Here is a 27,883-nt window from a genome sequence, read left to right on the forward strand (position 1 = left end):
TATTACTCTGGTCACAGCGACATCTATGCCCCTGTCTTGTGCTTGAATGAATAAGAAGCAGCCATGTTTAAAAAAAAAAAAAACAGGTTATGCTCGGAGAGAAAAGGATGGATTGCAGCAGTTTAGGCTGTTTGAATATGTCTGCGGACTATAGCCCTCTGTCACTACACCCACCCTTCCTGCATTTGATTGAATAATAAAAAATGTACAATGCATACAGTATAAACAGCAAATTTGCTCCCTGTGGCTCTAATGAAAAAGAGAGAAAATGATGGACATCTGGAAATCTCTTCAGTGAAGATGCTCTGTTTTTATTTGTTGTATAATTCTCTTTTTTTTAATTTACTTGTGAAAACCTTTAATGTACTGTTTGTTCAATGCTTTGCTGCTGCGATGACCCACTTTCCCCCACGGGAATGATTAAAATTTCATTTTATTCGTCAAAGAATTCATAGCAAAAGTCTTTTCTTGTAACTGCTAATTGCAGCTGAATGTTAAAGGGATAGTCCTGATCTTTTGATGTGGGGTTGTATGAGGTACTTATCCATAAGCCAGTGTATTACATAACGCAGGTGTCAGTTTGCATGCCCCCAGTTTGGAGAAGCAGGCTGGAGTACTGACAAGTAAGTTAAGCAATAGACTGCTGAGGAAACACATTTTAGCCACCTACAAAAACACAACCTAACAAAAAAAATCAATAAAAGTTCAAGTGTACGCTACCCTTAAAATATTTTTACTGCTTTTCCTTGCTGTCAGACAGCCCTTTCTGATGGGGAAGCTGCTGACGACTTCAGTTCACCATCTGTTCTCTTGTTAAAGCCACCAGACTCCATTAACAAAAACAGTCAGTTTAGCTCGCTGAACATGACAGCGACTGTCTACTGCGTCTTCTATCAGTTCAATAGTTTTTGTTATTGTGTGACTTTGGTGAATCTGAAATTACCCTTTTAAATGCCAAAGTCACACAAAAACACTAACAAAATAATTGAGGCAACTGTAGACCAGCAGCTTTTGCATTCAACAAGGTAAAATCCCTGTTTTTCTCAATGGAGTTTGGCTTTGAGGAAAGTGATACAACAGCTTCAGTTCTCATTTGCAAATTGCTGTCTGACAGTAAGAAAAAGTGGTGAAAAATTTTTAATAACGTGCACAATGAAACAGATTTTTCTAAGTGGCGAAAATACATTTTGTTTCTTCCACAGCCATCCACAGCAGTACATTGCTTAGCTTCTGTGTCCAGCCTTCTTATCAAAAATGCGGGCGGGCCGACTGACATCTACTGTTTGTAATATACTCTCTATGGATTAGTATCAAATACAACCCCAGTTAAAAATCTCAATTATCCCTTTAACTTTTTATTTTTTGTTAGACTCATGTCTTGTCATTTGTCAGACACACTCATAAATAAACCTATAATCACAAGTATACATTAATAACTGACAGCGGTGACTTTGAGAGTACAAAAGCAAGAGCACTGTTTCCGTCTCCACCTTACGATGCATACTTATAATAAAAGCACTGAGCAGAGGAAGTCAACTCATATTCCACTGGGTGCACTAATACACAGTGCCTGCTTTTATTTGCGTTTTTGAATATAAATAGCTGTGTAAAATGTTGATTGTGATTTCTTTTATTCGAAGTTCCCCTAACTAGGATCTAGACTACTGCTAGATAACATGTGCTGGTATACAGTATATAGCTAAAGATGGCACATTTGCAGAGTGCTTTTCTGTCATGAACATGTATAAAGCACCTTGTAGACATAAATGCACTTCTCTCACCTAAAAACATGACAGCTTCAGAAGTTGTCACCTGTCGAAAATAATTGCCTTCCATGCACACAGTGTATACAAATTTAATAAAATACACAACAAGTACAGTAGCCCACATTCACGTGTAAGCTCAGCTTATTTTCACATAAACTGCAGAGGACAACAATAAAATTACAAATACATTCTTAAAAAACTGTTTTTATAGGAACCTCAAATGGTTTTATGAAAAGGGACATTCCCTGTTGCACCACCATTAACAGTTCATAAGACACTTCACTTTTGTATTTAACGTCACTGATATGTATTTCAGTTGCCTGTGATATTCAAAGAGATGTTCCTTATACACTAAATGGAGACAGGAAGCTTCACTGTACAAAAGCAGACAGGACTCAATAGCTTAACAGTAGCAATTTGTTCCACAGCCTCACAAAATTGGAGCTTGAAATGTGTAAAATACAGACATCTAAATTGACAGGTACAGTACACCATGGAAACACTTGAAGTCAGGTAAGCACTGATTCCCCCCCGCCCCCCTCCCCCGAACCTTCACAGCAGTCAAGGACACATATTTCACCTAAACACAACAAGTCACAAACTCAAAAAGAAAAACAGAAAACAGACAAAGCAGATGGTTTTTGGTTATACAATGCGTGTCTGGACACCTCTGTGGGTCAAAATAAATCACATCTTGGTCATTAATCTGTGATATCATCATCACACCCCTGGCAGGTGAGAGTGAGAGGGATCACCTGCCCTGTCAGTTACCAGAGTCCCGCGGGTCGAGAGCACAATCTGACCCCCCACACTCCTGGCTGATGACAGAGCTGTGAATGAGGCTGCTTGACAGGGACTTCGGCCTGAGCTCGCAGGTCAGGTAGGAGGGCTCCTCCAATTCGGTGTGCAGTGGGGAGCATTGGCCATCTGGAGGACCATAGGCACTGCTGTCTGAACCCCCCTCTCTCTCTTCTTTGGACTCTTGGTTGGCCAAGTCCATGGGCACACTACTCTTGGTGGGACTACTGGACGCAGATGGACTCTCCTGGAGCGGTGGGCTTAGTGCACGCTGCGATTTTAAGTAAGGTTTGACATTGGCCACAAGGATTGTACTGTCCCGCTGTTCCTTTCCAAACGTGCTGAGGGTTTTTCTGCTGCTGCAGCTGATGGTGCCATAAATCTCTGTCTCTACCATGGCATCCATTCCCACAGGGATGAAAAGGTTGGTGCGATTATCGGCGCTGTCTGCTTGGCTTCCTACCCGTAACTTTGGCATCCAGCATCTGTCAGAATGTCCCAGTGCACGACATTCATCGGTGCAGTGGACTGATTTGTCTTGCTCTGCAAAAACAGTTAAACATTTGTTATTGGACCCTGCTGGGGTTAGAATAAACAACCTAGGAGAAAATGCAAATGACATTTTGAGGGATGAGCAACAATAGGAAAACACTCTAACAAACACAAATTTCAGGAAATCCTCCTAACAATAGTATCTTTCTTGTTTTAAGTTATTTAGTATGCATCACTAGGTTTTTTTTCAGAATAAAATAAGAGCCAGAAGCCTGTTGCAGCAGCTATGCGAGACTTCAAATATAGCAGCGTTGTTTCAATTTATTAACGCACAAGCTTTTCTATTCTGGACACCAATCGCAATGTAACTTTAAAATTACAACATCATATATACGTCACGCTGGTCAATGTAGCAAATGAGTAATTCAACCTATACAAGAAACCTTTTCCCTCTGCTATTCTCAACAACCTGTGTAGGTGTTTCCTGGAAAATATCATCTGGTGCAGAGGAAGTGATGTGCTGTTCATTTACATTTCCAGCAGCACCAGTTTGTGTTGAAACACACACAAAAAACAATGACAACAACGGTGGAATTTGCATGAGAAGTGATATTCACCATTTCTGATCAGCGAGTGCAAACTCTCGTTAGAATGTTGTTAGAATATTGTGAGGGTTCATTCTTTTAATTTCTCTATTTTTAAAGAAACAAGATGACAGATGGGTGATGGACGGGAATTTATCAGTGTTAATTTTGGGTTTTCTGAAATTGGGTGAACATCAGATCAATGTCTAAAACAAAAATTCAAGGTGAAATCGGTTCTTGAAATTCCATTTGTAGCACAAACACTCATTAGTCTGACCTTTAGTAATTTTTCTAATTACTTTGAGGGACCCTGGTGCATTCTCAGCAGCTCATTTGCATTTACTGCCCATTTTTCATTTCACTTCTTATTAATGGACCTAAATTGTGACCTGTCCTTGCCACAAGAAGACCTTGTTTATTATAAACAGTGGTCAACACTTTGTTCTTGCAACAAGAATTATTTCTGGATGTGTGAAAACTGATATGAACTGATTCTTTAAAGAAATCTGAATGTGCTTCAGTATAATTTCCAAAAAATGCAAAACAAAGAGCTTTGTAGAACGTAATATATTATAATTTCCTGAAAATGTAATAACATTTGCATTTAAAGGTCCAGTGCGTAGGATTTAGGGGCCTCCTTTGGAAGAAATGGTCTATGATATTCATCTATTTTCATTTGTACCTTAAAATGAGCCTTTTATGTCTACATTCTGAGCACGCCCTCTACCACAGAGACTGCCATGTTGTTCTACAGTAGCCCAGAATGGACAAACCAAACACTGGCTCTACAGAGGGCCATTTACCCGTTTTCACGTCAGCAACTGTAGTTCTCCTTTTTCAGTTCAGCAACTTCATCTCTAGATGCAGCTAAATCCTTCACACTGGACCTTTAACCTAAATCAAATTGTAATAAAACCAAAAAAATTAAATAAAATTTCCTGACTGACACTGCAATAACATTTTACTGATAATTTAATATCTTTCAGGTGGATCTTTTTTTTCAAAACTGTTAATGTAATAATTATGACAGATAATGTAATAATGTAAAAGAGGGTATGCTTTTTTCTCTGAAATGTGAAGTGTGCAAGCATACAAAGTTGAAAACACTGTTAGTGTCATGTATTGAAAACACAAATATTTGAAACTGATTTCATGTTTGGAAATTGAAACTCAAGGCTTTATGTAGATTTTGAAATTTACAAGTCATGTTAATTTGTGCGTTATTATCAGGCAAAGACGCAGTAAACTAAAATACTCTACCATCTGTAGATGAACCTGCCTGTACCCATGCTGATTGGTCCTTTTGTAAGGATTGTTGATTTTACCTGAGTGGATCATAGATTAGACACCATCAGAAGATGACAAAAGCTGCAGAAGATGGGTAATGTGACAAAAGTAAGCTATGATGACAAAACAGTATTTTCAGTTTCCAATAAATGTTGTTTTTCATCTAAGTCAACAGAGGATTATTATCTTATTGGATGAAGTGTCTTCGTTGCCTGATCTCATGACATTTCTGCATGGGTAGAGGGGAGTTTACTCACACAAACATAAGCCTGATGAATACCAAAAAATGTATCCTGTAAAAAATAAACTCACTCAAACAGTACAGCCGAACTCTTAAAATAGTTGTGGGAGTGTACCAACCAGCAGGATGTGTGTAGAGTTCCAGTGTAATGTTTGAATGCATTTATTTACTACTTACTACTTACTTAAATCAAGTGATGGCAACCCATCATTACACCAATATAGCTTAAATATGGATTTTTTAAAAGTTAGTTATGTGATGTCACTTTAGTTTGAAATGCAGTCCTTTTAATTTTATTAAAATAGCCATCAGGATATTATATTACATTATTGGTTAAATTATAAAATTATTGTGTCCATGGGAGTAGGTTTCAACATTGGTGATGCACATCAAGCAACAACTTCTGCAGCAAAAAAATTAAAGTAAGTACCGAAACCTGCAGTTCATCAAATGGCCACTTGATGCTGGTTCCGAAAGTGAGTCAGCCCCTGCAGACCCTCATGTTATAATGGCCAACTTTACAACAGAAATAAACGTGTTAAGAACCAGATAGGAAAAAAAGCCTCATGACTTATTTTATCATTCATGACAACTGTAGGGGCTTTGATTTTTTAAATTTTTTATATAACTCACCCATTTACTTATTATTAAGGCTTAAAATTACGCATATTTAAAGGCAGGTGTGCTTGAGTGACAAGTGTGCAAGGCGTCACTATAGTTTATGAGTCACATCCACATCTCACTCCTCCACAGCTCCAACTTGTCCTAGGGCTGGGCGATATGGAGAAAATAAGATATCATGACAAATACCTCAAAACTGATATTGCAACAGTATTGCAGGGTTGACTATTGGTGCTTTCACAAAATATTTACATCATCAGATTTTGGAAAAATAATTGTCAGTGATTTAAGTAGGTAAAGGCAAACAAGAGAACAGCTGATAAGTTCAGTAAATTTCATCTCTTTACTGTAAAAGACAGTAAACAATATTACAGTATTCAAAATCTAAGACAATATCTACTCTCATATTGTGATATCTACCGTCTAAATAAAACACAAACCACTGGGTTGCATCACGGTATCTATGTCCGTTATTCTATAGGGGACATATATGAAACATGGAGTTTGGGGAATCAAACACATAATTTCCCGCATCCTTTTATGCACAAATTTGTGCCTTTTCTGCATCAATTTATGCTGTAAATGTCTTTGATTTCGTAAAAAATAATAATAAATATTGAGGCGGACATTGTCTCAAAACCTTTACTATAAGTCTACAGCAATGGGTTTTTATTACATCTTCTATCAAGTTTAGTGCTAATTGTATTACATTTTCAAGAAAATATTACATTATTGGGTGCAATGAGCTTATAATAGGCACACACTACAAATAGTAGAATTTCAAATTGAGGGGTGGTGGTTTTTGTCACTTGATGCAAAGAAAACATGCAATCTTTTCTTCCTAACAACTTTCTGTTGATTGGAGTGGCTGCCTGATTATTCTGTAGTCGAGCTTCAGCTGCATAAGTTGTTGCTGAACAGCAAGCCAAGCGCCACGGGGCTGTACAACATGTGCGACTGACTGTGTATTAGTGTCAGCGGTAAAAAGTGGAGCAATGGGTAAGGCTCTATCTTTGTGCCGTAACTCAGTCTTTTGCATTTCACACCACATCTAACCCTGGTAGACATGAAATAAGCACACAGAGAGTGACGCACAGAATGAGCCAATTTCCACGGTGCTATGATGAAGAAGGTGTCATGTTTTTTTCTGTAGCCATTACACTATGCTATCAAATTAATTTGACAATGATGCATCGAGGTATTTTGCATGTGGAGTCATGAGGCAAAATGTCAAACGTGTCTTTGTAAATTGGTAGTAAATGACAGTTTACCTTCATTTGTTATACATGAGAGCTGAATTTCATTTGTAAAAGTAGAAATTTAATCTTCGTGTTGTTCTGAAGACTGATTCAGCTTTACTCCAATATATGTGTTTTCTTTGCTGTGATTGCTATGAGGTCGTAATGACATCCTTTCTGATAGATATGCAAACAAAATTGAAATAATGATCACTGAATTGATCAGAAATTGACTATTCATTTAGGTTTTCAACAGCGTGTTTCCTGTCAGACTTTAAGAAATGAATGAATAAGCCGGTGATGCACACAAAAAAGACGCGCTACATCTGCAACTTCTCCCACTCAATGTAGATGTCTCTCCCCACAGGAACCGAATGTTCTTAGTAAAATATTATGACAGGTAATATAAAAAGTTCTCACATCTACAGATACAGTCACACATTAACACTTCGCATTCCTCTTCTCTTTCTACTAAATCTGTCTCCAAAAATCCCAGCGAAAACATTAAACCCGTTTGTGATTTTTTTCATAGGAATAATCACAATATGTCATCCAATCACAACATGGCTTGATACTCCACTGATCAGCTCAGCTTTGGTCTATAAATAAGGCTCCTCTATCTTGCTCACACGCCATTCTGTGATATCAAAGACAATGAACAAGTGACTAACTGTGAATGAGGCACTTGATCTCATTTCCCTAACCCTGATGAGGACGAGAATATCATCCTGGAAACGAAGGGAAAGCTCCACATGACGAGGCTCTTCCTAGAAGAGGTGGGAAGCTCCTCTTGTTCAAAGGCAACGATACCTTCCTCTCACAACCAGCCTCGGCCAGTTTGCTGGAGGAAGTTCTAACAAAGAGAGAAGAAAAAAAGATACCGTCTCTGCTCTACAACTCCCTCAAGAAACGTGCAAACCAGCAGCATGTGCCACACATGCGAAGCGAGCTCATTTGCAAAGTGCCACCACTATCACATACTGCTGCCCAAGTCCATGAACACCCACACACACACTTTCAGCCACAGGACAAAATCGAGCAGTTAATTATTCGATGACTGGACAGAGATTTAACATGCTAAATGGGGCTGTTAATTTTACACCATAGCTGTTTAAGAGATTTAATAAAGAATGCTTACATTAAGAATGTTAAAGGAAAAGGCTTTTCTACATTTCCTGCCAAAAAATATGTATTGCATATGTCCTTTATGTGCTGCAGTCAGGTCTTTATTACATTGTGTTTTTATGTGTGTAGTTAATTGCTTTAGTATAATGGATGTCTTTTTGTGTCATGTGATCTTATTGTGGGTCAGGCTTTTTCCTGAGAGACTCCCAAAGGCTGTTTTCACACTGAATAGGAGTTGCTGTTAAATGACACCCCTCTAATTCTTTTGAATGTGAATAGTGCATGTAGGCTGCCATGGTATGGGACACTGGGGTTGCTAGAAAAAGAAAAAAAAAAAACAAAACGCAGAAACCTATGGCGAAAAATTGAACCAGAATTACATTTTGGAGAAATGAAATCCCACATCACACTGCGGTGGCCAATCAGTTATACAGTAATCACACCAAAAAGCGGTGTAGTCCACAGGAAAGTAATTCAGTCTCTCTCTATCTTTAAATATCACAGTAAGTAAAAGCAACAAAGTATGTATTAACAGCTTGGGTGGACTATCCTACAAAGCAGAGCACTCGCTATGTTTGTGTGCACCAATGTGTGTCTTTCGTGGCAGTAAAAATACTAACTTACAGTAGCCCAATGACAATCAAGAGATCTTTATATCCACCATAAACAAACTTACTGAAGACAAATACCGCCGACATGGGGAGACTCGCTTTCTATAGTTGGTCTCCACCCTTCACTCCCCCACAAATGAGCCATTTAAGCGACACTCCCACACTGCCGCACGACCCTGCGCCTAATCACCACTGCATCTCCAGTGTGTTCTCATCCCAACTCCTCAGATACTGCTGCTTTGTCAGCAGACCTACGCTTTAAAATCTAAGTGTCTATAGGTGCCCCACCTCCATCTGTTTTGGACCTTCAAGGACGACATTTCAATTTACCCCTGTTACAAGCACTGGGCCTCATGCAGCAACATTTTCTTAAATTTCTCTTATTTTTCTGGTAAGACAAAATATAATAGAGGTAAACTAAAGATGCACCAAATGCTCTTCACCACCCGAATCTGCTCTTACCCAGATGAGCTCAATGATGAATCCCACTTGATCTTAACTCACCTATTGGCATAGGTAACGCCTCCTAAACACTATATAAGGGCAGGCTCTGTGTCATGTGCAAAGACTCTGGCACATGAACGAGACTGGAGACATGTTACCAAAAAAGGTTGTAAGAAGAACTTCTTCAGTAGTGAAAATGATGCACTGTTAAACAAACTTAGACAAAGAAAATGTGATTCCAGGGAAATGTATTTAGGCATTAAAAGTAAAAGTACACATGCAAAGAAGATTTAAATAAATGTAATATATCAAAATTAGTTGAAATAATCAAAAGGAAAAACAGAACTTCCTCATACATACAGTATATATGAGAAGCTGGAATCATGAAATGTTTTTTGCATGAAGAATGACTTATACGACTATGACAGCGATAGATGCCACCTCATTTTCTAATTAACTGACTAATTGTTTTAGCTGCACTTTTATGTTTTCAAATGGTTCAGGTGCAAAAATCTTTATTTGTTAAAAAGTTATCTAATAATGGAGTAAAAAGTTCAATATTTCCTTCTGAAATGTAGGGGGGGGCAGAAAGTGGCATGAGATGAGAATACTCAACTAACATAAAAGTAACCTCAGATTTGTACTTAAGGGAAGTACCTGAGTAAATGTACTTAATTACAGCACAGCAAAGTGATATTACAGTGTTTGGGATAAGTGCACCAAATATAGTACTGTCCTTTTAGCTCTGAACACTTGTAATTTTTTCTCTTACCTAAAACGGGAGGGCAAAATTGAAAAAAAAACTCGTGAGTCCCAAAAACCAGTGGGTACTAACAAAATAAGAAAAAACCTGAATACGAGCAAAAATAAGAGAATATTTGCTTGTATGTAGTTTCTTGTGTCTTTTCAAGAAAAACTTCCATTTTCAGGTAAATTTACAGTTTGTGCTCAGTAAATGTGTAGAGTCTTGTTGAAAATAAACTTACAATGTATGCTAAACACTTTGTTTTAGGGTTTAATCCCTCAGGTTTAGGTATAAAAGCACTTAGTTATTTCTAGAAAAAAAAAACAGCGTCATGGCTCGGCTCAAAATAAGTACAATTGTTACTAACGTCATATAAAATCACATGACATACATCACTAATGTAGTATGCTGCACATACTAGCACACTACATTGTTACTTAAATAACTTCTTTGACTTTTGGTTTCACACGGGAAATAAACAGCAGGTATTTGGGTCACAGTCTGGAATTTGTTTGATCCATCCACATCCGCCCCAAACAGACTTTCTCACTCTTTATACATTTTTACAAAATGCTGTGACCGGTGTGTCTCATACCGCCACAAACAGTCACTCTGTTCATTGGTTTTTGACACTGACATCCACTGACAAAAGTGACAGTATTTGACAAGTTCGGTTGTTGCTCGGTGCTTCAAGATCAACCACAGCCCAATGCGTATCAAACTACCGCGAAATGTGCCTCTATGCGTCGATATCTGACACAGAGATCGCTGACAAAGTAACAAAGTAAACTTCTTATTTCACCTAAGGGCAGTGCCTTACGTTCTGCATCAAACAGAGGGTTGTTTGCTTAATGAGTATACTTATCAGCTCGCATTGGTTCGCCTCATCATTTTTTGCATAATCTACCATAATTTAGGAAGTAGTTTATTAAACAAATTGCTGCCTTAAACCCACAGAAGACCTCATGCCCAACTGTAACTTCAAACAGAGATGATTTTAATTTTTTTTGTGATCATTGATTTACAAAGTTAAACTTAAATTTTTGCTCCTTGTACTGCTGCCACTGCTGCAACAACAAACGGACTTCCCTGCAGCTTTTCAAATGACTTTAATCTGACTGCTGATAAATTCTTAAATTGCAGAAAAACTCCTGCACACTGTCTATATAGTGATGTTTTGGTAACTAGAACTTCATCAGGTAAACAGTTTTTGGCAAAGAGAAGCCTTCTTAAGTAGGGAGTGACTGTGAGTATGCAATCAAACACATTTCAACATGCAGTCGTGAGGCATAAATACCAAACATCAATTTACTTTGTGACAATCTACAAAATTATACGTGGAGACAGAAAAGTAAAAAGGCTTCTTTATGCCACAAACTGTTTGCATGACGACAGTCTAGTTACCCAAACATCATGTTAAATGTATTTCTTTTGCAAGTTAGACTGTGTGCAGGAGTTTGTCTGCAAATTGTGTCCTACTCGTCCTCCTACGCACCTGTTTTTAAAATACATGTGCAAAGCATATTTCTTTGTTGTTCAAATTCTCAAACTGACCATCATAATGTTATACTGGAAAATATGTAGAACTAAAAAGTGCCAAACTATACTGACATTTATATAGAAATTATGCCCAGCAACATAAATCTACTCAGATGGGGGTCTGTGTTCTGATATCAAAGTAGTACCGGGCATCAATAGATGCCTGAACAGGCTTACAAGGCAGTTTCCATGTACAAAGTAAAAAAATGAAAAGTATATTCTGTATGCCTTCACACTTATTATTCAGTTTAGTTTGCCTAATTTTCAAAACTTTATAAATAAAACTAGCCCATTCTCTGCCATACAGTCTAACTTCTCATGTTCATCAAACTGAAATATTCAGGATTGACGTCTGCATATCATATAAAGTATGACCATGCATGAATGTATACCCTGAAAAACCACGCCCATGTGGATGAAACACCAAGTTTTCAGGTCGTCTTGTTTGCCTGAGCAAGACTTTGCAGGTTGAAATAACGCATCAGTTTTTGGGAGATTGTAAAATTTCACTGTGTGGAAAACCTCTCCCTTTCCTCTGTTTGCTGTTTTTTTTTTTTTTGTTCTTCACCTGCTGTCCCCCTGTACATGCACACTATCCACCTTCTTTGGTTTGGGGTTAGACCGAGACAGTTTGTCTCTCAATAAAATTAAATTTGTCAGTTTTGACCAAGAACACAACAGATGCTAATTTGACATAACATTATAAACCTTGGAACGGTCTTTATTAGGATCCTGTTTAAATAAATATTAAATACATTCTAAATTATGCTTATTTATTCAGATCAAAGCGGTAAAATTACTGTTGGTGAATTAAAGTCAATTTCAAGGATCTGGAAAATAGCACTCCAAGTCAATGTGTTTGCTTTAACAGCTTTTACTTTATTACCTCTGCCAAGGGGGTCATGTTTTCGGTGTCATTTGTGCATTTGTCTGTTTGTCAGCAGGATTATGGAAAAACTACTGGTCTGATTTTCATGAAACTCAGTGGAAGGGTGAACCATGGACCAAGGAAGAACCCATTAAATTGTGGAATCCCTGAATGCCCTTCTAGATTTAGACATTTTGGGAAAATCCTGCCTATTTACACATGTGAACTGACTCTACTCTTTAACTGCATCTTAACCGGATATTGCGGATATTGAGTATATTTTATCTATCCCTTTTTTCATGTGTGATAGTCTGGCCATGTTGTTTTTTTTATTGTTGTTAAAGTGTTTGTATGCTGCTCTCTTGGCAAGCAGCAAAGGGGGGGTGGGGGGTGGGGGCATGGCCAACCCAGTTGCCTCCCCTGCCAAAAATAATTGTAGGCTAACAATACTGTCTTAAGAGGCCATTGCACGCTCATTTTTAAAGCTAATGGTAAAGGTAGTAGTATCTTTTGAAAACAGACAACTTAAGGAATCCATTGGTAGCTTGTCAGCATAATTTATGAGGAAGGGAACTAAATAACTCTCCAAAATGAGGCTACATTTTAGCGAAGGAACAACAGGCAGGGCCCCTTGAACTTTCACTACAAATATCTTAATATCTTCTTGTTTCCAGTAACTGTTTTGTCCTTACAATCAATGTACTCCTTCAAATTAAAACCCTATATTTCTCTTTTTTAAAGCAAAGAACAATCAGCCTATATGAAGGACAATTAATTGCCTAATATCTGTATAAACACATAACACAATAATACAAGATTGTTGTGGGACTTAAAATGTTAACACTATCAGTCTATCTATGCTCATCGGATAATTACTGATATTAAGTATAAAATAAGATGCCAAAATATGTGAATATGTGATTCATTGACTCTCAAACTGACAGTTTTTAACTTGCCTATATATTTCAAAAGCATACCCTAATTCCTGAAATTCAGTTATGGCGTTTGGATTTGATGTACCACCCCAAGATTTTCAGTGGTCCCATATGGCCGCCCCTATGAAAAATTTCTTGTGGCACCACTGAGCAGAAATAATGTTTGTTAAAGGGAAAACAAATCTTCAACTAATCAACAGAGACTCATGGGCATGATAGCTAAAGTTGTAAGGTCTATAGGTAAATAGTCATAGAGTTTGTTAAAAATTTGACTGGCTAAAAACCTCAGGGATAAATTTGTGATGCAACAAACCATAACTGCTCTTATAACTACAAGCATTTACAAGCCATTTTTACTGGTAGATTTTCTGAAACAAGCTTAATTTCTAGGCTGCATGCTGTGATTTCCCCCTCTGTCATGTTACATATTATGTGAACTTACATTGTTAAATTCTGGTGCTATCTCTGTGAGGACTAAGATCAAGAGAAAATACGCATTTGGGTTCAAAATGCATTTTACATCAAAAAGGAGAACTAAATGATGGCTTTGATTTGGCAAAACCGCAACACAGATCCTGCATATTACAACTGCTACGCTTTGAAGCAACTAGGTACACCCCAGATTACAGCTCTGTGCCCCGTGATTTTGTGTTTCTCTCTTCTGTTTTTTTTCCCTCTCCTCTCGCGCTATAGAGAAAAGTATTTTTTAGGCACAGATACATGAGGCCAGAACAATAAGCGTAAGCAGGGAGAAGCAGGGAAATGCTGAATTCATTTCCATGGTACCTATCACCACCGCAGAGTAGCTAGCAGATGATGCTGATGCAAAGGGATGTATGTGCTTAGAAGGTTAAGAAAAAACACAGGGGGGTATTTTTTGCCATTCTGCTATTTGTCTTTCTATATAACTGGGCGCAGTCTAAGCATCATGTCTGCATGTTTAACATTTTATTCTTAATGCGTACAAGAGATTTGTTGTTTTCCTGTCATAATCAAATGCTGTAGTTTTGCATAATGTGTCAAAAAAGCGATTTAACAATATGGAGTAAATACATGTATCACAGTGCTGTTAGTCGCTTTATTATTTCTATTATTAAAAAAAACAATAATGCAGACAGAAGAGGATGAGGAAGTGAGGGATCTTTCATCTATTGTGCCTGGCTTTCCATTTTCCATTTCATTACTGAATAAAAATATGTTAAATAATAGCTCTAAAATGACACAAGTTATACAATGGCTTTATATAGCCCACTGCATTAACATAGCCATATAATAGAGTCATGACAAAGTGACAAAATAGCTGTGATCTTATGGGCAACTGTGAGAGGAACAATACCACGTTCTCAAAAAACAAAGAAACTGCCTGCCCATTATAAATAGAATCAGAGAAAGCCTAGCAACATACCCACTGTGCATCTGGTGTCTGTGAGAGTGAATAAATATTCAGAGTGCATGATAGTGGAAGCTGCACAGGTGCATATATTACCTGTATCAAAGCAGCCAGGAGACTAGAGGGATGGTAAAGGTAAAGACATAAAAGCAATACTACTTAACCCACAAGCTTTTGTGTTGGTGCATTTGGAACTAAAATTCTGTGGTGTCTCCATTTTGGATAATAGCGCTATCTTGTCAGAATCTGCAAAACAGTGGCTTTGTTGTTCAATAAATGTACCTGTGTGTGTGTGTGTGTGTGTGTGTGTGTGTGTGTGTGTGTGTGTGTGTGTGTGTGTGTGTGTGTGAGTGAGAGACAGAAGGAGTGTGTGGGTTGCCGGGTGATGTTTTAGTGATCAGGTCTAAGGCATTATGCGTAATGTAGATCTTCCATCTTGTACTCAGCAGACAGTGACACCATTTAATGTTCAACTGACCAACCCCCGAGAGAGAACACCATTTAATCTAACCATTAGTTTTTTTTGTTTAAAAAAAAAACCTCTACATTCTCCACATGCAAACAGGAAAGGCATTAGCAAAAAAAACCTATTAATATTAAAAGCAATGCCCTACTTCTTTGCATTTCTCTTATCTAACAAACGCAGGTCTATAAATTAACTGACATTCCTGTCAAGCAAGGCGTCAGCGCTGCACATGTAAATATTCAGTCTCGCATGTACAAAACATCTCTTTCAATATCTGTCTATTTGATTGGCCTTAGAACTTGGGCTGAATCAGATTCAGAAATGTGCTGCAAAAAAAATGTGATTGAATTTACACCTCCCACAGAGTCAAGTTTGGTCTGCCATAATTCCTCATAGCACACACACACACACAAACACACACACACACACACACACACACACACACACAGTCACACAAAGTGAGATGGATAGAGAGAGAGAGAGAGAGAGAGATTCACACATCCTTCTGGCAGCCGCAAGAGTGTTTCCATCTCTGCCCTCCTGAGCATGCCACAAACAAACAGTTCATAGCAATGTAAATGGTGTGGAAAGTACTGCATAGGGACCTGATGACCAGAGCCATTCTCCTGCAAGGCTCACACAAGGAAATGAGAAACACCACCACTTCACTCAAGTCCCCCATTATCTTTTATCTCACCAGCGAGAGTTGCTTTCATATTTTCAGTTTATATCCACAACAGCTAAATATATCAGTCCCTATCAGGTCAGCCAGGTTGCAGCAGATTGACAATCATCTATGATTATACTCCTGGCAGTGTGGATCGTTTCAGATTTGCGAAATAAAATTTAACATTTCTATTTTCAGTTGCAAAGCAAAGCTCCTCTCAAAACAGTGTAACCACGGCAAAACCGATAATAACTGAGAAAATCTCTCCCAGCAAAAGGTGGAAACACTCTGTCATGTTGCACCAGAAATACCTGTCATTTTGCGCTGCAAGTGTCTATCATGCTTTCTTGTCTCTGTCGTGTTATTCAAGACATTCATGCGGCGAATCTGTGTTCAAATAATGACGTGATCAAAAGAGACACAGACGGAGGTACACTTTGCCATGCATATGAGCTTGTTTGATGGCAAAATCAGACACGAGATGTTTGAACATTTTCTACCTTCAGCCAATGGACTCTTTTATCCTTTTAAACTACCATCTACCTTCCACTCTGGTGCCTTCATGTCATCTTTGCAACACACCTCAGGCTGTCTGCAATGTAAAGCGCTACAAAGTACCTGCATCTAATAACTGTGGATTTACATCTTGAGTGTAAAATGTTTGTCTGCGTTGGCTGTACCTGCAGGCTGGTGGACCTCCACTTAAAACACGGGCATGTTCTCAGCTCATAAAGTAAAACAATGTGAGGTACAAGAGTCAGTTAGGCATCTTCAAGATGTCAGGAAGAGAGTGCATCCACTCACCCTGTTCAAAAGGCTGGCCATTAACTGCTGTTGCTTTCATCTTGAGGGCCTCCCTAGCAGACGTGTCGCAGTGTGAGCCTTTATTAGTATCCTGGTCACTATCAGCCTGGTCACTATCACCATGGCCACTGTCTCGGAGGCTTGCTCGTTCTGCATCCTTAAATGTTGAGCTGCAGCAGAATGGAAGGAGGAGAAAAAAAAAAAAAGAAACATAAGTAACCATTACCTCTGCGTGAGCGCTCCTTTTTGATAGCCATAGTCAGCTGGCTTGATACAGAGATGAAGAAGCTAAATGCACTGGTCAGGAGGCTTTTTGGATAGAGCTCTTACCTTTGAACAAACGGCTGCCTGCTGCCAGCATAATTGGGCTCTGAGGGGAAATTTTCCGTCTAGAAATGAAAGAAAAATAATATTTTGCATTGGTCATGTTAAAAATTGCATGCCATTTTCAACAATAGCCTCAACAACATGACATTTAGACAGGAAAACAAATCTTGTATGGTTTCCAGATTCTTAAATCTTTATCAGAACACCTGAGAGATGTCAATGAAAGCCACAGAGCACCTGCCAGTGATGACGGCATGATAAGAACAAATCTCCATTGTGACCATATGTGCTGCTTTGGCAAGGCAAAGGAGAAAAGCATTAGCCACTGTCATCAGCATCCCTTTTCTCCTATCTTGAGAATAATGTGTTTGTGTTGATCACACCCACATACCCTAGTGACTGGTGACAGTGCCAGGCCTTGTCATCTGTGTTATCATCTCCAAATGAGACTGTCTGTGAGACTGTCCTAGATATTTACATCGTTTACAACGGATAATTCTGCTGTGCTAAACAGCACTACAAGCCCATGCTGTCAAATTAGCATGTTAGCTGGCTCGTGTGTACAACCCCGCCATCTCTACAAGGCAAGGCTGGACCCTATTAATGGCCGTATCGTGCCAACTTTGGATGCGGATGGGTGGATCTGGCCCATATTTGTGGGGAGCGAAAAATGCGATTGTAAGGTTATGCTGTGTGCATCTAGCTGTCTGGTGCACATTGGTTCAGTAATGTGATCGGACAAGCTGCTCAAACACCTGTCCAATCCCACATTTCAGGCAGGGTTTTGTTTTCACTCTATAGCAGTGGATCTGGCAGGGTCACAGCAGCCTTGTTCAAGACTCACACTGTTTGCATGTCTAACTGCGAGGACTTTCTGATTATGCGGGCCACCTGTACCATTTTGCAAGAGTGGACTTACAATGGAGCAATTTTCTAAAATGACTCCTCAAATGCAGAAAGAAGAAAGTGTCTTTAGTGAACCGCCATTAACAACACATGAATAAAATCCAGCGCCAAGTTTCCATATCATGCAGAGAATATTTCATATTGTCATAACAGGGGGAAGAAAAGTGATAATAATGATGTCTGCTCACAGTGACAGAGTTTCTCTTTTTCGGTCGATTACTTTTCTTTTGTCAGATTTGTATGGCAAAGCAGCAGGCGCAGATAAGAGAGAATAAAGGGGAGATAAAGAATACAGTGCAGCATCCTCCTTACCTGTATCACTGACATCCTACTCGCTGGAGTGTCTGTGCTAAGCCCGGCAAAGCTGGAGTGGCAACCTGCCCTGGGGACTGTCAGGCTGTTTGGGGTGGTTTTCAGGTACATGACCTCTGACCTGGGCAGTGTGAGTGGCAGAGGGCTCTGGTAGTCAAAACATATTGGTGAAGTGATGAGCGAGGGACTGCTCACCACGTTCATCCGGCTCGCAGAATCTCGCTCCTCCATCTCACTCTGCACCAGCATGATGTCACTCTTGTTGATCCTTTTCTTTTTGCCTTTCCCCACTGGAGGATTGGAGTACTCAGCCATGCGGCAGTTATAATTCCCAGTCTCCTTATCTTGATGTTTGGACTTGACAGCGATGGCGGTCATGACTGCTAAGAGCATGACAGAGATAATGCAGAGGGTAACTATGAGGGGCAGGGATACATCCCAGTGCTGCTGTTCCCCACTCGTGCTGGAACCCCCTCCTGCTGCCGTTTCTGTGTTCGCCTTAATGATCAGCTTAGCCACGGCAGATAAGGGGGGCTTGCCATGGTCAGTTACCTTCACCACCAGCTCAACCACTGGGGCGACCTCTTCCCAAAGAGCATGAGCAGTTCGCACCTCCCCTCCCACCGGATCCATCTCAAACAGGTGGTCGTCATTTCCCTCAGTGATCTCATAGGTCAAATGGCCACTTTCTCCGTGGTCATGGTCCACTGCTTTCACTGTAGCTACGATGTATCCAATACCGACGTTTCTAGGCACTGGTATTTCAGCTGTATCATTCTGCAGAAGGGGTAAAATGATAACTGGAAGATTGTCGTTGACGTCAAGGACGTTGACCCTGACTGTAGAAGTGCTCTCCATGTGAGGGGATCCTCCATCTTTAGCTTGAACTTTGAATTCAAAGGACTTAGTTTGTTCATAGTTGAATGAACGTGAGGCGTATATGGCTCCATTGGTGGGATTAACAGACACATAGGTGTACACTGAAACATCTCCGATATGCGACGGCAGAATGGAGTACGACACTGTTCCATTTCGACCTACATCTGGGTCGTGGGCCAGAACGGAGCCCAAATACTCCCCTGGGATGTTGTTCTCAGGCACCTGTAGCACATACACTGTCTTTGTAAAGCGTGGCGCATTGTCATTCTCATCCAAAATTTTCACGGTAAACGACTTAGTGTAGTTCAAAGAGGGGATCCCATTGTCTCTCGCCACAATTGTCACATTGTACTCATCTTTCATTTCCCTGTCCAGGGGTCTGTCTGTGAGCAGCGTGTAAAAATTATCATTGTTCTCCTGCAGTCTGAAGGGTACATTTCCCAGCACCCTGCACTGAAGTTGGCCATTTCGGCCTGAGTCTTTATCTGTCACTCTCACCAGCGCTATGACAGATTCTGGAGGTGCAGCCTCACTGATGGCTCCCTGCCGCACAGAGACAAAACTTATTATTGGCGAGTTGTCATTTTTGTCAAGCACTTTGACAGTAATTTTACAGTGGCCTGGTATTGGGTTGGGCCCGAGGTCCTTTGCCTGTACATCAAACTCTATGATTGGATTCTCTTCATAGTCAATTTCTCCCTGGACCTTAATGACGCCAGTATTGGGGTCAATGGAGAACAAATCTTGGATTCTCTCAGATGCATACCCAGTAAAGGAATACACCACCTGCCCGTTGCTTCCTTCATCTTGGTCAGTGGCGTTTAAATCTATGAGCACTTTTCCAGGAGGTGAATTCTCCATAATCTCAATCACATAAGAGGATTTTTCAAAAACAGGGCTATTGTCATTCGAATCAGTCACTCTGACGTTGATTTGCATGGAGCCTGATCTTGGATACTCCCCACCGTCAATTGCAGTGAGGAGGAGGGTGTGATGACTCTGATCCTCCCTATCCAGAGGTCTCTGAACCACCAGCTCTGGATATATAGTCCCATCACCCCTCACTTTTAAATCCAAAGAAAATGTATTGTAATCATCTCTGGTGACCTGGTAGGTTTTTATCCCATTTTCCCCGGAATCTGAGTCATGTGCAATAGTCAGAGGGAAGCGTGTCCCAGCAGCTGCGTTCTCTGAAATATCAATATTAACATGATCTGAGGGGAAACTGGGCGAGTTGTCATTTATGTCCTGTATATCAATCTTGATCATGCATATTTCCTTGTCATTAGCAAACACCTCCATGGAAAGCTGGCACTTTGGGTTGCGCCTGCATAACGTTTCTCTGTCAATCCTTTGTTTGGTGAAGATAAGTCCACTCTCCGGGTCAACATCCACCAGATGTGGAGCAGAATTCTCCAGAACTCTGAAGTTGGATTTTTTCCCCCTCTCCATGGTCCCATATCCGGCATCTTTTGCTATATTACCTATAACAGTGCCGGGTCCTTGCTCCTCTGGGACAGAATAATTGAGATTTTTCAATGTCAGGGCTTTAACCCACAGCAGAATGAAAATGGGTACAGAGAGACGCATCCCTTCAATTGGATATGCGGTAGTGGCAGACAGAAAAAAAAAAATCCTCGTTGACTTTCAACCTGTTGATTATGGCAAACCTAGAGGACTAAACCCAAACCAGGCATGTGGTTGACGCTGATCACGCACTAATTGGGTATTAAATCGATCTGTGAATCCTTACTGCCTTTCTAATCTCTATTTTAACCTCTTTCACATGCCGTTCGGCTATGATGAACTCTTTCTGTAAACAAAGATGACCGCTCGACGACACCTAATGCATGAATAAAAGATCAAATTCAACATAGTGTGCCTGAAATGCTTTGTTTTTCCTCGCGGGGTGGGGGGGTACTTAATGAATAATCGATGACTATAAAGTATTAATATTCCCTACTGCATCCAAGGTTAAAGCGTTTGAATCTCTGTGGTGAAGGTTAGACCGTAGCTTACAAAAGCGCATTGCCCTCATGCGACATCTACACCTAGGCTACAGCAAACACTGACATGCCCGTTCAAAATGCAGCATTGTCCGATGTTACCATTCACAATGCATTTACTTTTTCTCCTGTGCGGCACACTGTTGCATATGGGTTCTGCTCGCGTTGCATATACAGCCTGCCCATGCCCCAAAGTAAAAGAAAAGCAGGATATAGAGCTGTTAATCCCGTCCAACCTTTTGTGTTCCCGTCATTCAAGAGCATCTATAGCACGGCTGCGACTTTTGCCCGATGATTGTCCTATAATCAGTCCAGTAATCCCATAATCCAGTCCAATTGGACCCAGTGCTCTTGCATCCTTCATTCGGACAATGCTCATCTGCACTGCCCCTGTGAACCGGGAGGAAAAAAATGCGAAAAAGAGGTGCTGGAAGATTTCAGATAATCAAAATTAATCGCTTTTTCCCCCTGCGCTCAGTTCTCTCCGCGTCAACTGTTGAAACCTGCTCCCTTCGCAGTGAGATCTGACCGGAATCCTCTCGACGCCTTTATAACAGACTCCAGTGTATTTCTTGCTGCATTTAACATAGTTTCTGATCGTCTTCCAGCAAATGAGTGAACAGTGACAGATCTTGCCTTGGGGGGGTTTCTCCAATAGGTCTGGCAAGATCGCATGAAGAAGGGCTGTTCTAGTGCTACGTGATTCATTTACTGATGTGCGCGCACCGAGCAGCAGCATCAGAGGGAAAACGTGCTGCTGGATGTTGCTCCTAATACATGTGGATGTGAACTGGGGGGGGGGGGGTTATGAATAGATCGACGAAATGTGTCTGGATGGGATGTAGTGGGAGCAGTGAGTGGTCATTCTTAGGGAGAAGTGGATCAGATGGAGAACGTGGTGTCGACAATGTAAAATTAAAGATGACAATTTTTTTTTACAAGATTCCCCCTCAGAGTACTCAATTCACAACTAAAGATTCCTATCAATAATTGAGAACAATTCAACCTGTCTCCGCTGTTGCACATTGTTATCATTAGTTTGGAGACAAATCCATCCATGAGATAAAATAAAGGACAGACTGCGAGTGTTTTTCAGGATAATCTCTGCAAAGGACATAAGAGAATTACTTATGCTTCTGCAAAAAAACAAGGCTTATTTCACAGCTCAAATATCACAGCTGTTGGTATAACCTGCCTTCTGCAGCTTTCACACTTGCCTTCAATAGCCTATCCACATCAATCTCATATCTCATATTGAAAAAGATGGACTGACATTTAGTTCACTCAGCATTTCGACAATATGACATTTGCATTTTTATTCTCACTTGACCAGATCTTGGTGACGCACGGGCTCCTCAGGGATGCAGGTACACACTATGAGAGTAATTCTGAGAGGAAGCTGTGTCAACATTAGGTTGAGCTCAGTGTGGCCTGGTTCCTCATTTAATTCCATGTTGCCCAGGATCTAAATCAACCTTGAGTTGTCCCTGAGTTCATTTCCATTGTCTGAAACATAGCTGCTTTTCTCCTCTGGGGAGCATCAACTTTGCCTGGCCAGGGTGCAGCCTGCATAAATTGGCCATTTCTGCAGGTAAGAGATAAGGACAACAAAGGGAAACTAATTATCATTCAGTCTATGTTAAAACCTGCAGGAGAGGACTGCTATTGACAATTGTGTCCACATTGTCACAGTCGTTTCATACCATATCAATACCATACCATTTAATATGATCTGAACTCCAAATGAGAGGGGTGGTTCATATCCATAATAAATAGGCCAAATCCTAATGTGTGGCCTCGCCTGCCTTATTTTTGCACAAGCCGACGACTTTGTCATGGATAAACTTTCTCTAATGAGACCACAGCACCTGCCCTGGAATGAACCGCCATCTCTGCCGCTGTGTTGGCAGTAAAAAGACACGGATGCATCAGTTGTTTCATGACGAATTGATTTTTACTTGAAAGCACATTATTATGTTGGTGTTAAATCCAACCTGTTGTAATTCCACAGAGGTTGAAACGGCAAACAGTAGCTATGCTCTTTTAAGCATACGTGCAGTACCTTGGCATCGCTTTCATGCGATTCACTTACCATCCGCACAAGCATGATTAGAGGTGAGATTAAGTTGTTTATCATTCTGTTTTTGCACCCGTTGCTGGTTGCACCACACCTTAAGCAGCACACTGGAATACTGATGGTGCTGAGTGGAAATGACGATCAACACAAGGCGCTGGATTTTTGCTGCAGAGAGTTCTGTTTGGAGCAAATTTCTCCATGAGACATTGTGTAAACATGTTGATTACACACCAAAAAGAACATGTACAGCCAGGGCTTTTTTTGACAGTTAAATAAGATTTTAAGAACATTATCTAAATCAGTCACAGAGAGAAAAAGTAGAACAACATAACTTCCCTAAGATTGTCAAAGCAAACAGCTGAATGGAAACTAATCCTACTATACTACTATGAAGAATAAACATCTCTATCCGGGTTTGTATTGTCACTATCATGTGTCTCCTACCCTGTAATAATGATCCATGTCCCTGCATAATCCATGTGTCATGACTCCTCAGCAGACTACTCAATTTAAGGGGTCAGTTCACTCAAGCCATGCATAACGCTTTAGTTCCATGTGTCAAGATTTTGAGAAATCCGCCTCTGAAACTTCTGCAGCCAGCCCAATTCAGTGGAGGTGAATTAAATTTCAGTGTTGATGCTTACAGGGTTCTCACATGTTTTACCAATACATTTTCAGATCTTTTCCATAATGATTTACCCCATTTTTATTACTTTATCTAAGTAGTTTAAAATGGGTAGGCCTACAGTATATAGCAATGCCGCACACCTACTTCCCAGACATTTGTGGATAAATAAACTGCTAGCACTTGCTAACTTTACATGCTTGTGAGACATATACAACCCCAGGAATGACTTCAAAAACCCGGAAATTCATTGGCATTTCAGCACCTCCTGTTTCTTTGTCAATGGGTTGTTTTTTTGTGAAAAGCCTGAAATAAGATCTGCGGTAAACACGAACTATAGAGACTTTCACTTTTTGTTTTATGACATAAAATACGGCAGCAAATACGTTTTTCTAATGTCATATCTTTTCCAGGAATTTCATGACCGTGGGAACCCTGTGCTTAGATAACTTGAGAAAAATATATTTGAAAACAACAACAACAACAACAACAACAACAACAACAACAACAACAACAACAAAAAAACAAAACAAATATTAGTTGCATATTTTTCAGAAACAATGTCCCACTCACTTTGGACAATTCATGCAACATACTTTCTATGGGTGTATTTGTGTGAATTTACTGAAATCAATCCCCAAAAGTCTGTGACTATATCCAGAGTGACCAATTTTGCCGTTGCATGTCATTTTCCAATGCTTTGAGCACCCAAAACAAAATGCAGTTCTCTTCCATTCTGTCTGGGCGGCTGCAGAAAGGGACATCTTGAAACTGCAGCAGATAAAACTGACACTATATGCATGACTCAATATCACTAGAGGCGAGACCAAAGTTTTTTCATTATCTGGTGTGGGGGCATCCAGTAATATCATATTTTCATCACCATTAGTCAATGTTTGTGGTGCAAAGTGTGTTTCTCTAAAATGAAATGATAGGCATGGTGGTATTCTATATTTTAGTTATTGTCAACAGCTCTCCAAACAAGAGTAAAATAAACAAGGAATATATCCTGCTAAGTATTGTCAAAGCCTTATATAGCCCATTCTTCTGCAACAAAAACTACTAAAAATTCATTGAGACAGACAGACAGACAAATAGATAGATAACATAATAGCATAACAAAAAAGAAAAACAACATATAGCAAATATAAAATAAAAATATATTGCAAATTTAAAACTAAATATAACTCACATAACAGTGAGGTGAAAATATAGTTCACGGTAAGGTTTAAAATACAAAATAAGGTAACAATGAGATGCAAAAGTATAACAAAAATAACAAACAGAAAGGACCAAACAGTAGGGTAACTATTTTGTAATGGTCCAAAGGCTCATTATTGCTTGCTTTAGGTATAAAAATAGATGTGTATGTTTTTCAATTTTTTGAATTGGCACCGCTGTCATACTTCCATGTGACCTGTATGATAGCATAGATAAAGCCAACAGATGGCACTAGAGGGCAGAGTCAAAAGTTTCACACAACAACAAACATGGTAATAATGGAGGAGGTGGTAATAATGTACCCTCATAATGGAGGCAGTTTTTTAGATGGTGGTGGACTGTCGAGTCCTGCAGTCGTATCTCACATGAACTACACAACACTGCCCCCACTATTTCTGTCTGGTGGTACTGCTCCGTTTCTTCCGCATTCATAAGCTTTCAGGAAACATGCACAAATATAGAGAAAATGAACACAGAGTACAGACAGAGGGTTCCAACCGTGTCTGTATACATTACGTTAAGCTTAAATGAGCCCTAAGGTGAACATCATGTTATCGCATCACCCCTTATTTGATACCAGCTGGAGATCTTTATTGCATATCATTCCCATAACCATGTTGGAGTCTCTACCGTCAACCACAGAGCGAATGCCAACATGTCAAGAAAAAAAAGTGAAACTAAATATAGGCACAGGGTAGATATATATTGTTTTTGTTTGTTTGTTTTCTTTACACAGCATGACCAGACCTTGGCCTTCCACAAGTAGCCATTATTCTTGCATTTCTGTAGGTTGACATTTGTCATGTGGGTCTTCCACAGAGAGGCAGAGAGGCTGGGTGCAACAAAAGGAGCCTCACACATCCCACAAGCCTTGTTATCATGATACATGTTGAATAAATTATTTTTTGTTACAGACCAGCTGTGGATTTGCATGTAAATGCAAATCCTCAAGGGGTCAATGTGCCAATTCTCCAACATTTCAATTCAGAATCAAAACTCAGGAGTCGAGCTTTGCTCTCCAGAGCGAAGGGGTTCATGAGGTGATGTTTTTGCATTAGATTTTTGGAGAAACTCTCTGGGGCTCCAATAGCTAGTCAACCTTCTGCCAAATTCTCAAAACTGAAAGTCCGACTTGAAAGCATTTTGGATTCGCATAGCCTCCAGTGGAGTTTTGGGTTGGTGGTCGGTAAGATGGGTTTAATAAATTCTGAACCTGATCTGCATTTTGGGGGGGAAGGAGCTAAGACTGTGACTGTCTGCTGAGAATGTGCCTTTTAAAGGTTTATACAAATATCCGCCTAAAAACACTCAAATTACCTGCTCATCAATCAGTCTGGAAAACAAGCATGTAATAAAAGGCTCTGATCCAAGCACAAAACACATTAGGATTGAAACGTGTACTCTCTGGAACAGAATTCACATTCAATTCACATCAAAGATCGGAGACTGGAATCATGAATATAATTATGAGAAACAAGAAAACAAACAACATAACCTGCGATGAATCAACAGACAATCCTTTGGGTTTCTGCGCTGACAATAAATGACAGGCAGACTGAATATACAGTGATGTTCAGGGGTCAGAGTTACAACAAGGCAGGTTCCTAATTGCTTTTTAAACGAGCCAAAATGTCAGGAGGTCGATCGTGTTAAATAATCGTCACGTCAGTTTGTCATTGCTTTTGGTTTTGCCTGTTGCTCACCACACAGATGACCACCTTTCTCAAACTAGTCAGAGCAATACAAACAATCAATTACAGTCAAATATTAGTGTCTGTCTTGACAAGCTGTAAATGAGAGATGGTCACAATATTGTAACGGGGACAAATCACACACACACATTGTGAATATTTCAGCCAATCCATACTATTTACCATTTAATCAAGTAGTTTTTATTAAAGAATCTGGATTTGTATTACAAATTAGTCCTGTAATTGTAAATAGCCTGAGCTGGAAGAAGTACAGTATTGCAGTCATCAGGAAGAATCACCCGTCCAGAAATACATTGATTATTCATCTCAGTAATAACCTCATGTCCCAACTTGTTAGACTTCAGTACTCTACAACCTACCGCGTAGCTTCAGAGGCTCTACTTACAATTTGATGCTCAAATTTCAAAACAAGCCTTTAACACATGTTCACATGCTCAGAGAGTCTTTATGTCTTTGATGATCATAGGAATATAATATAATATTTTAAGTTTGAAATTTTGAGTCAGGCTTTCAACAACGGTTGGCAGCTCAGTTGAAGGTATTTTTTTCTGTGTTACGAGTCTATTGTAGTGTCAGAACATCTAGTCAAAGTCTCTGAGTCACAAGGAGTCAGCACTTAGCACAAACCATTAAGCACCTTGAGATCTGTGCTGGTAGGCACTAAAGATAGGACCCCCCTATAGAGTGTAAAACTGGGGTATGTGACAGCTATTGGAATGAATGTTGATGAAATGGCGAGGAACCTGGACAAGACTGAATGAAACATTAAGCTGTCTGCGAACAATAGACCAAAACTGGTTGCAGCATAGTCTAGGAAGGGGTCAAAGGTCATCGAGCTGGGTGGCTGGAGAAAGATATGATGCCAGAGAACATTTTTGAACAGAGACTGCTTTGGCTACAAGATCCCTAGAAAAATAACTGAAAACAAAGCCAATAATAAATATGCCCTTAAACTTTAAAGCAGTAGCGCCCCTAAGGAAGGGCCAAAGGATTTTGCCACTCCTGACAAAAATAATTGGAAGTCAATATTACCATCTTTAACGCTTTGAAACCTGAGCAAACTGAATTAATTTCTTTCAAAAACACGAGAAGAAGGCAATAAGAAAGGAAAGAAGAAATTAGAAATTGGTTAAAAGAAAGGTCCTGGAAAAACAGCTAAAAACTTTATAATTGTGTAATATAATATTAATTATTTAA

The 27,883-nt window shown here is 39.7% G+C and overlaps 1 protein-coding gene across 1 annotated transcript; it reads right to left on the reverse strand.

Annotated features, from left to right (window-relative positions):
- Nucleotides 1-326: 326 nt before the first annotated feature.
- Nucleotides 327-21,787, reverse strand: LOC121949286 (protocadherin-17-like). The gene is made up of 4 exons (XM_042494931.2): nt 18,167-21,787; nt 16,952-17,010; nt 16,622-16,791; nt 327-3,107 (listed from the first exon to the last, which is right to left on the reverse strand). The coding sequence occupies exons 1-4, from the start codon at nt 20,633-20,635 to the stop codon at nt 2,530-2,532; spliced, it is 3,276 nt and encodes a 1,091-aa protein (XP_042350865.2). The 5' UTR covers nt 20,636-21,787; the 3' UTR covers nt 327-2,529.
- Nucleotides 21,788-27,883: the final 6,096 nt, after the last annotated feature.

The sequence above is a fragment of the Plectropomus leopardus genome, chromosome 10, assembly GCF_026936395.1.
Source record: "Plectropomus leopardus strain MGB_pleo_1.0 chromosome 10, ASM2693639v1, whole genome shotgun sequence".
NCBI lineage: Eukaryota > Metazoa > Chordata > Actinopteri > Perciformes > Serranidae > Plectropomus > Plectropomus leopardus.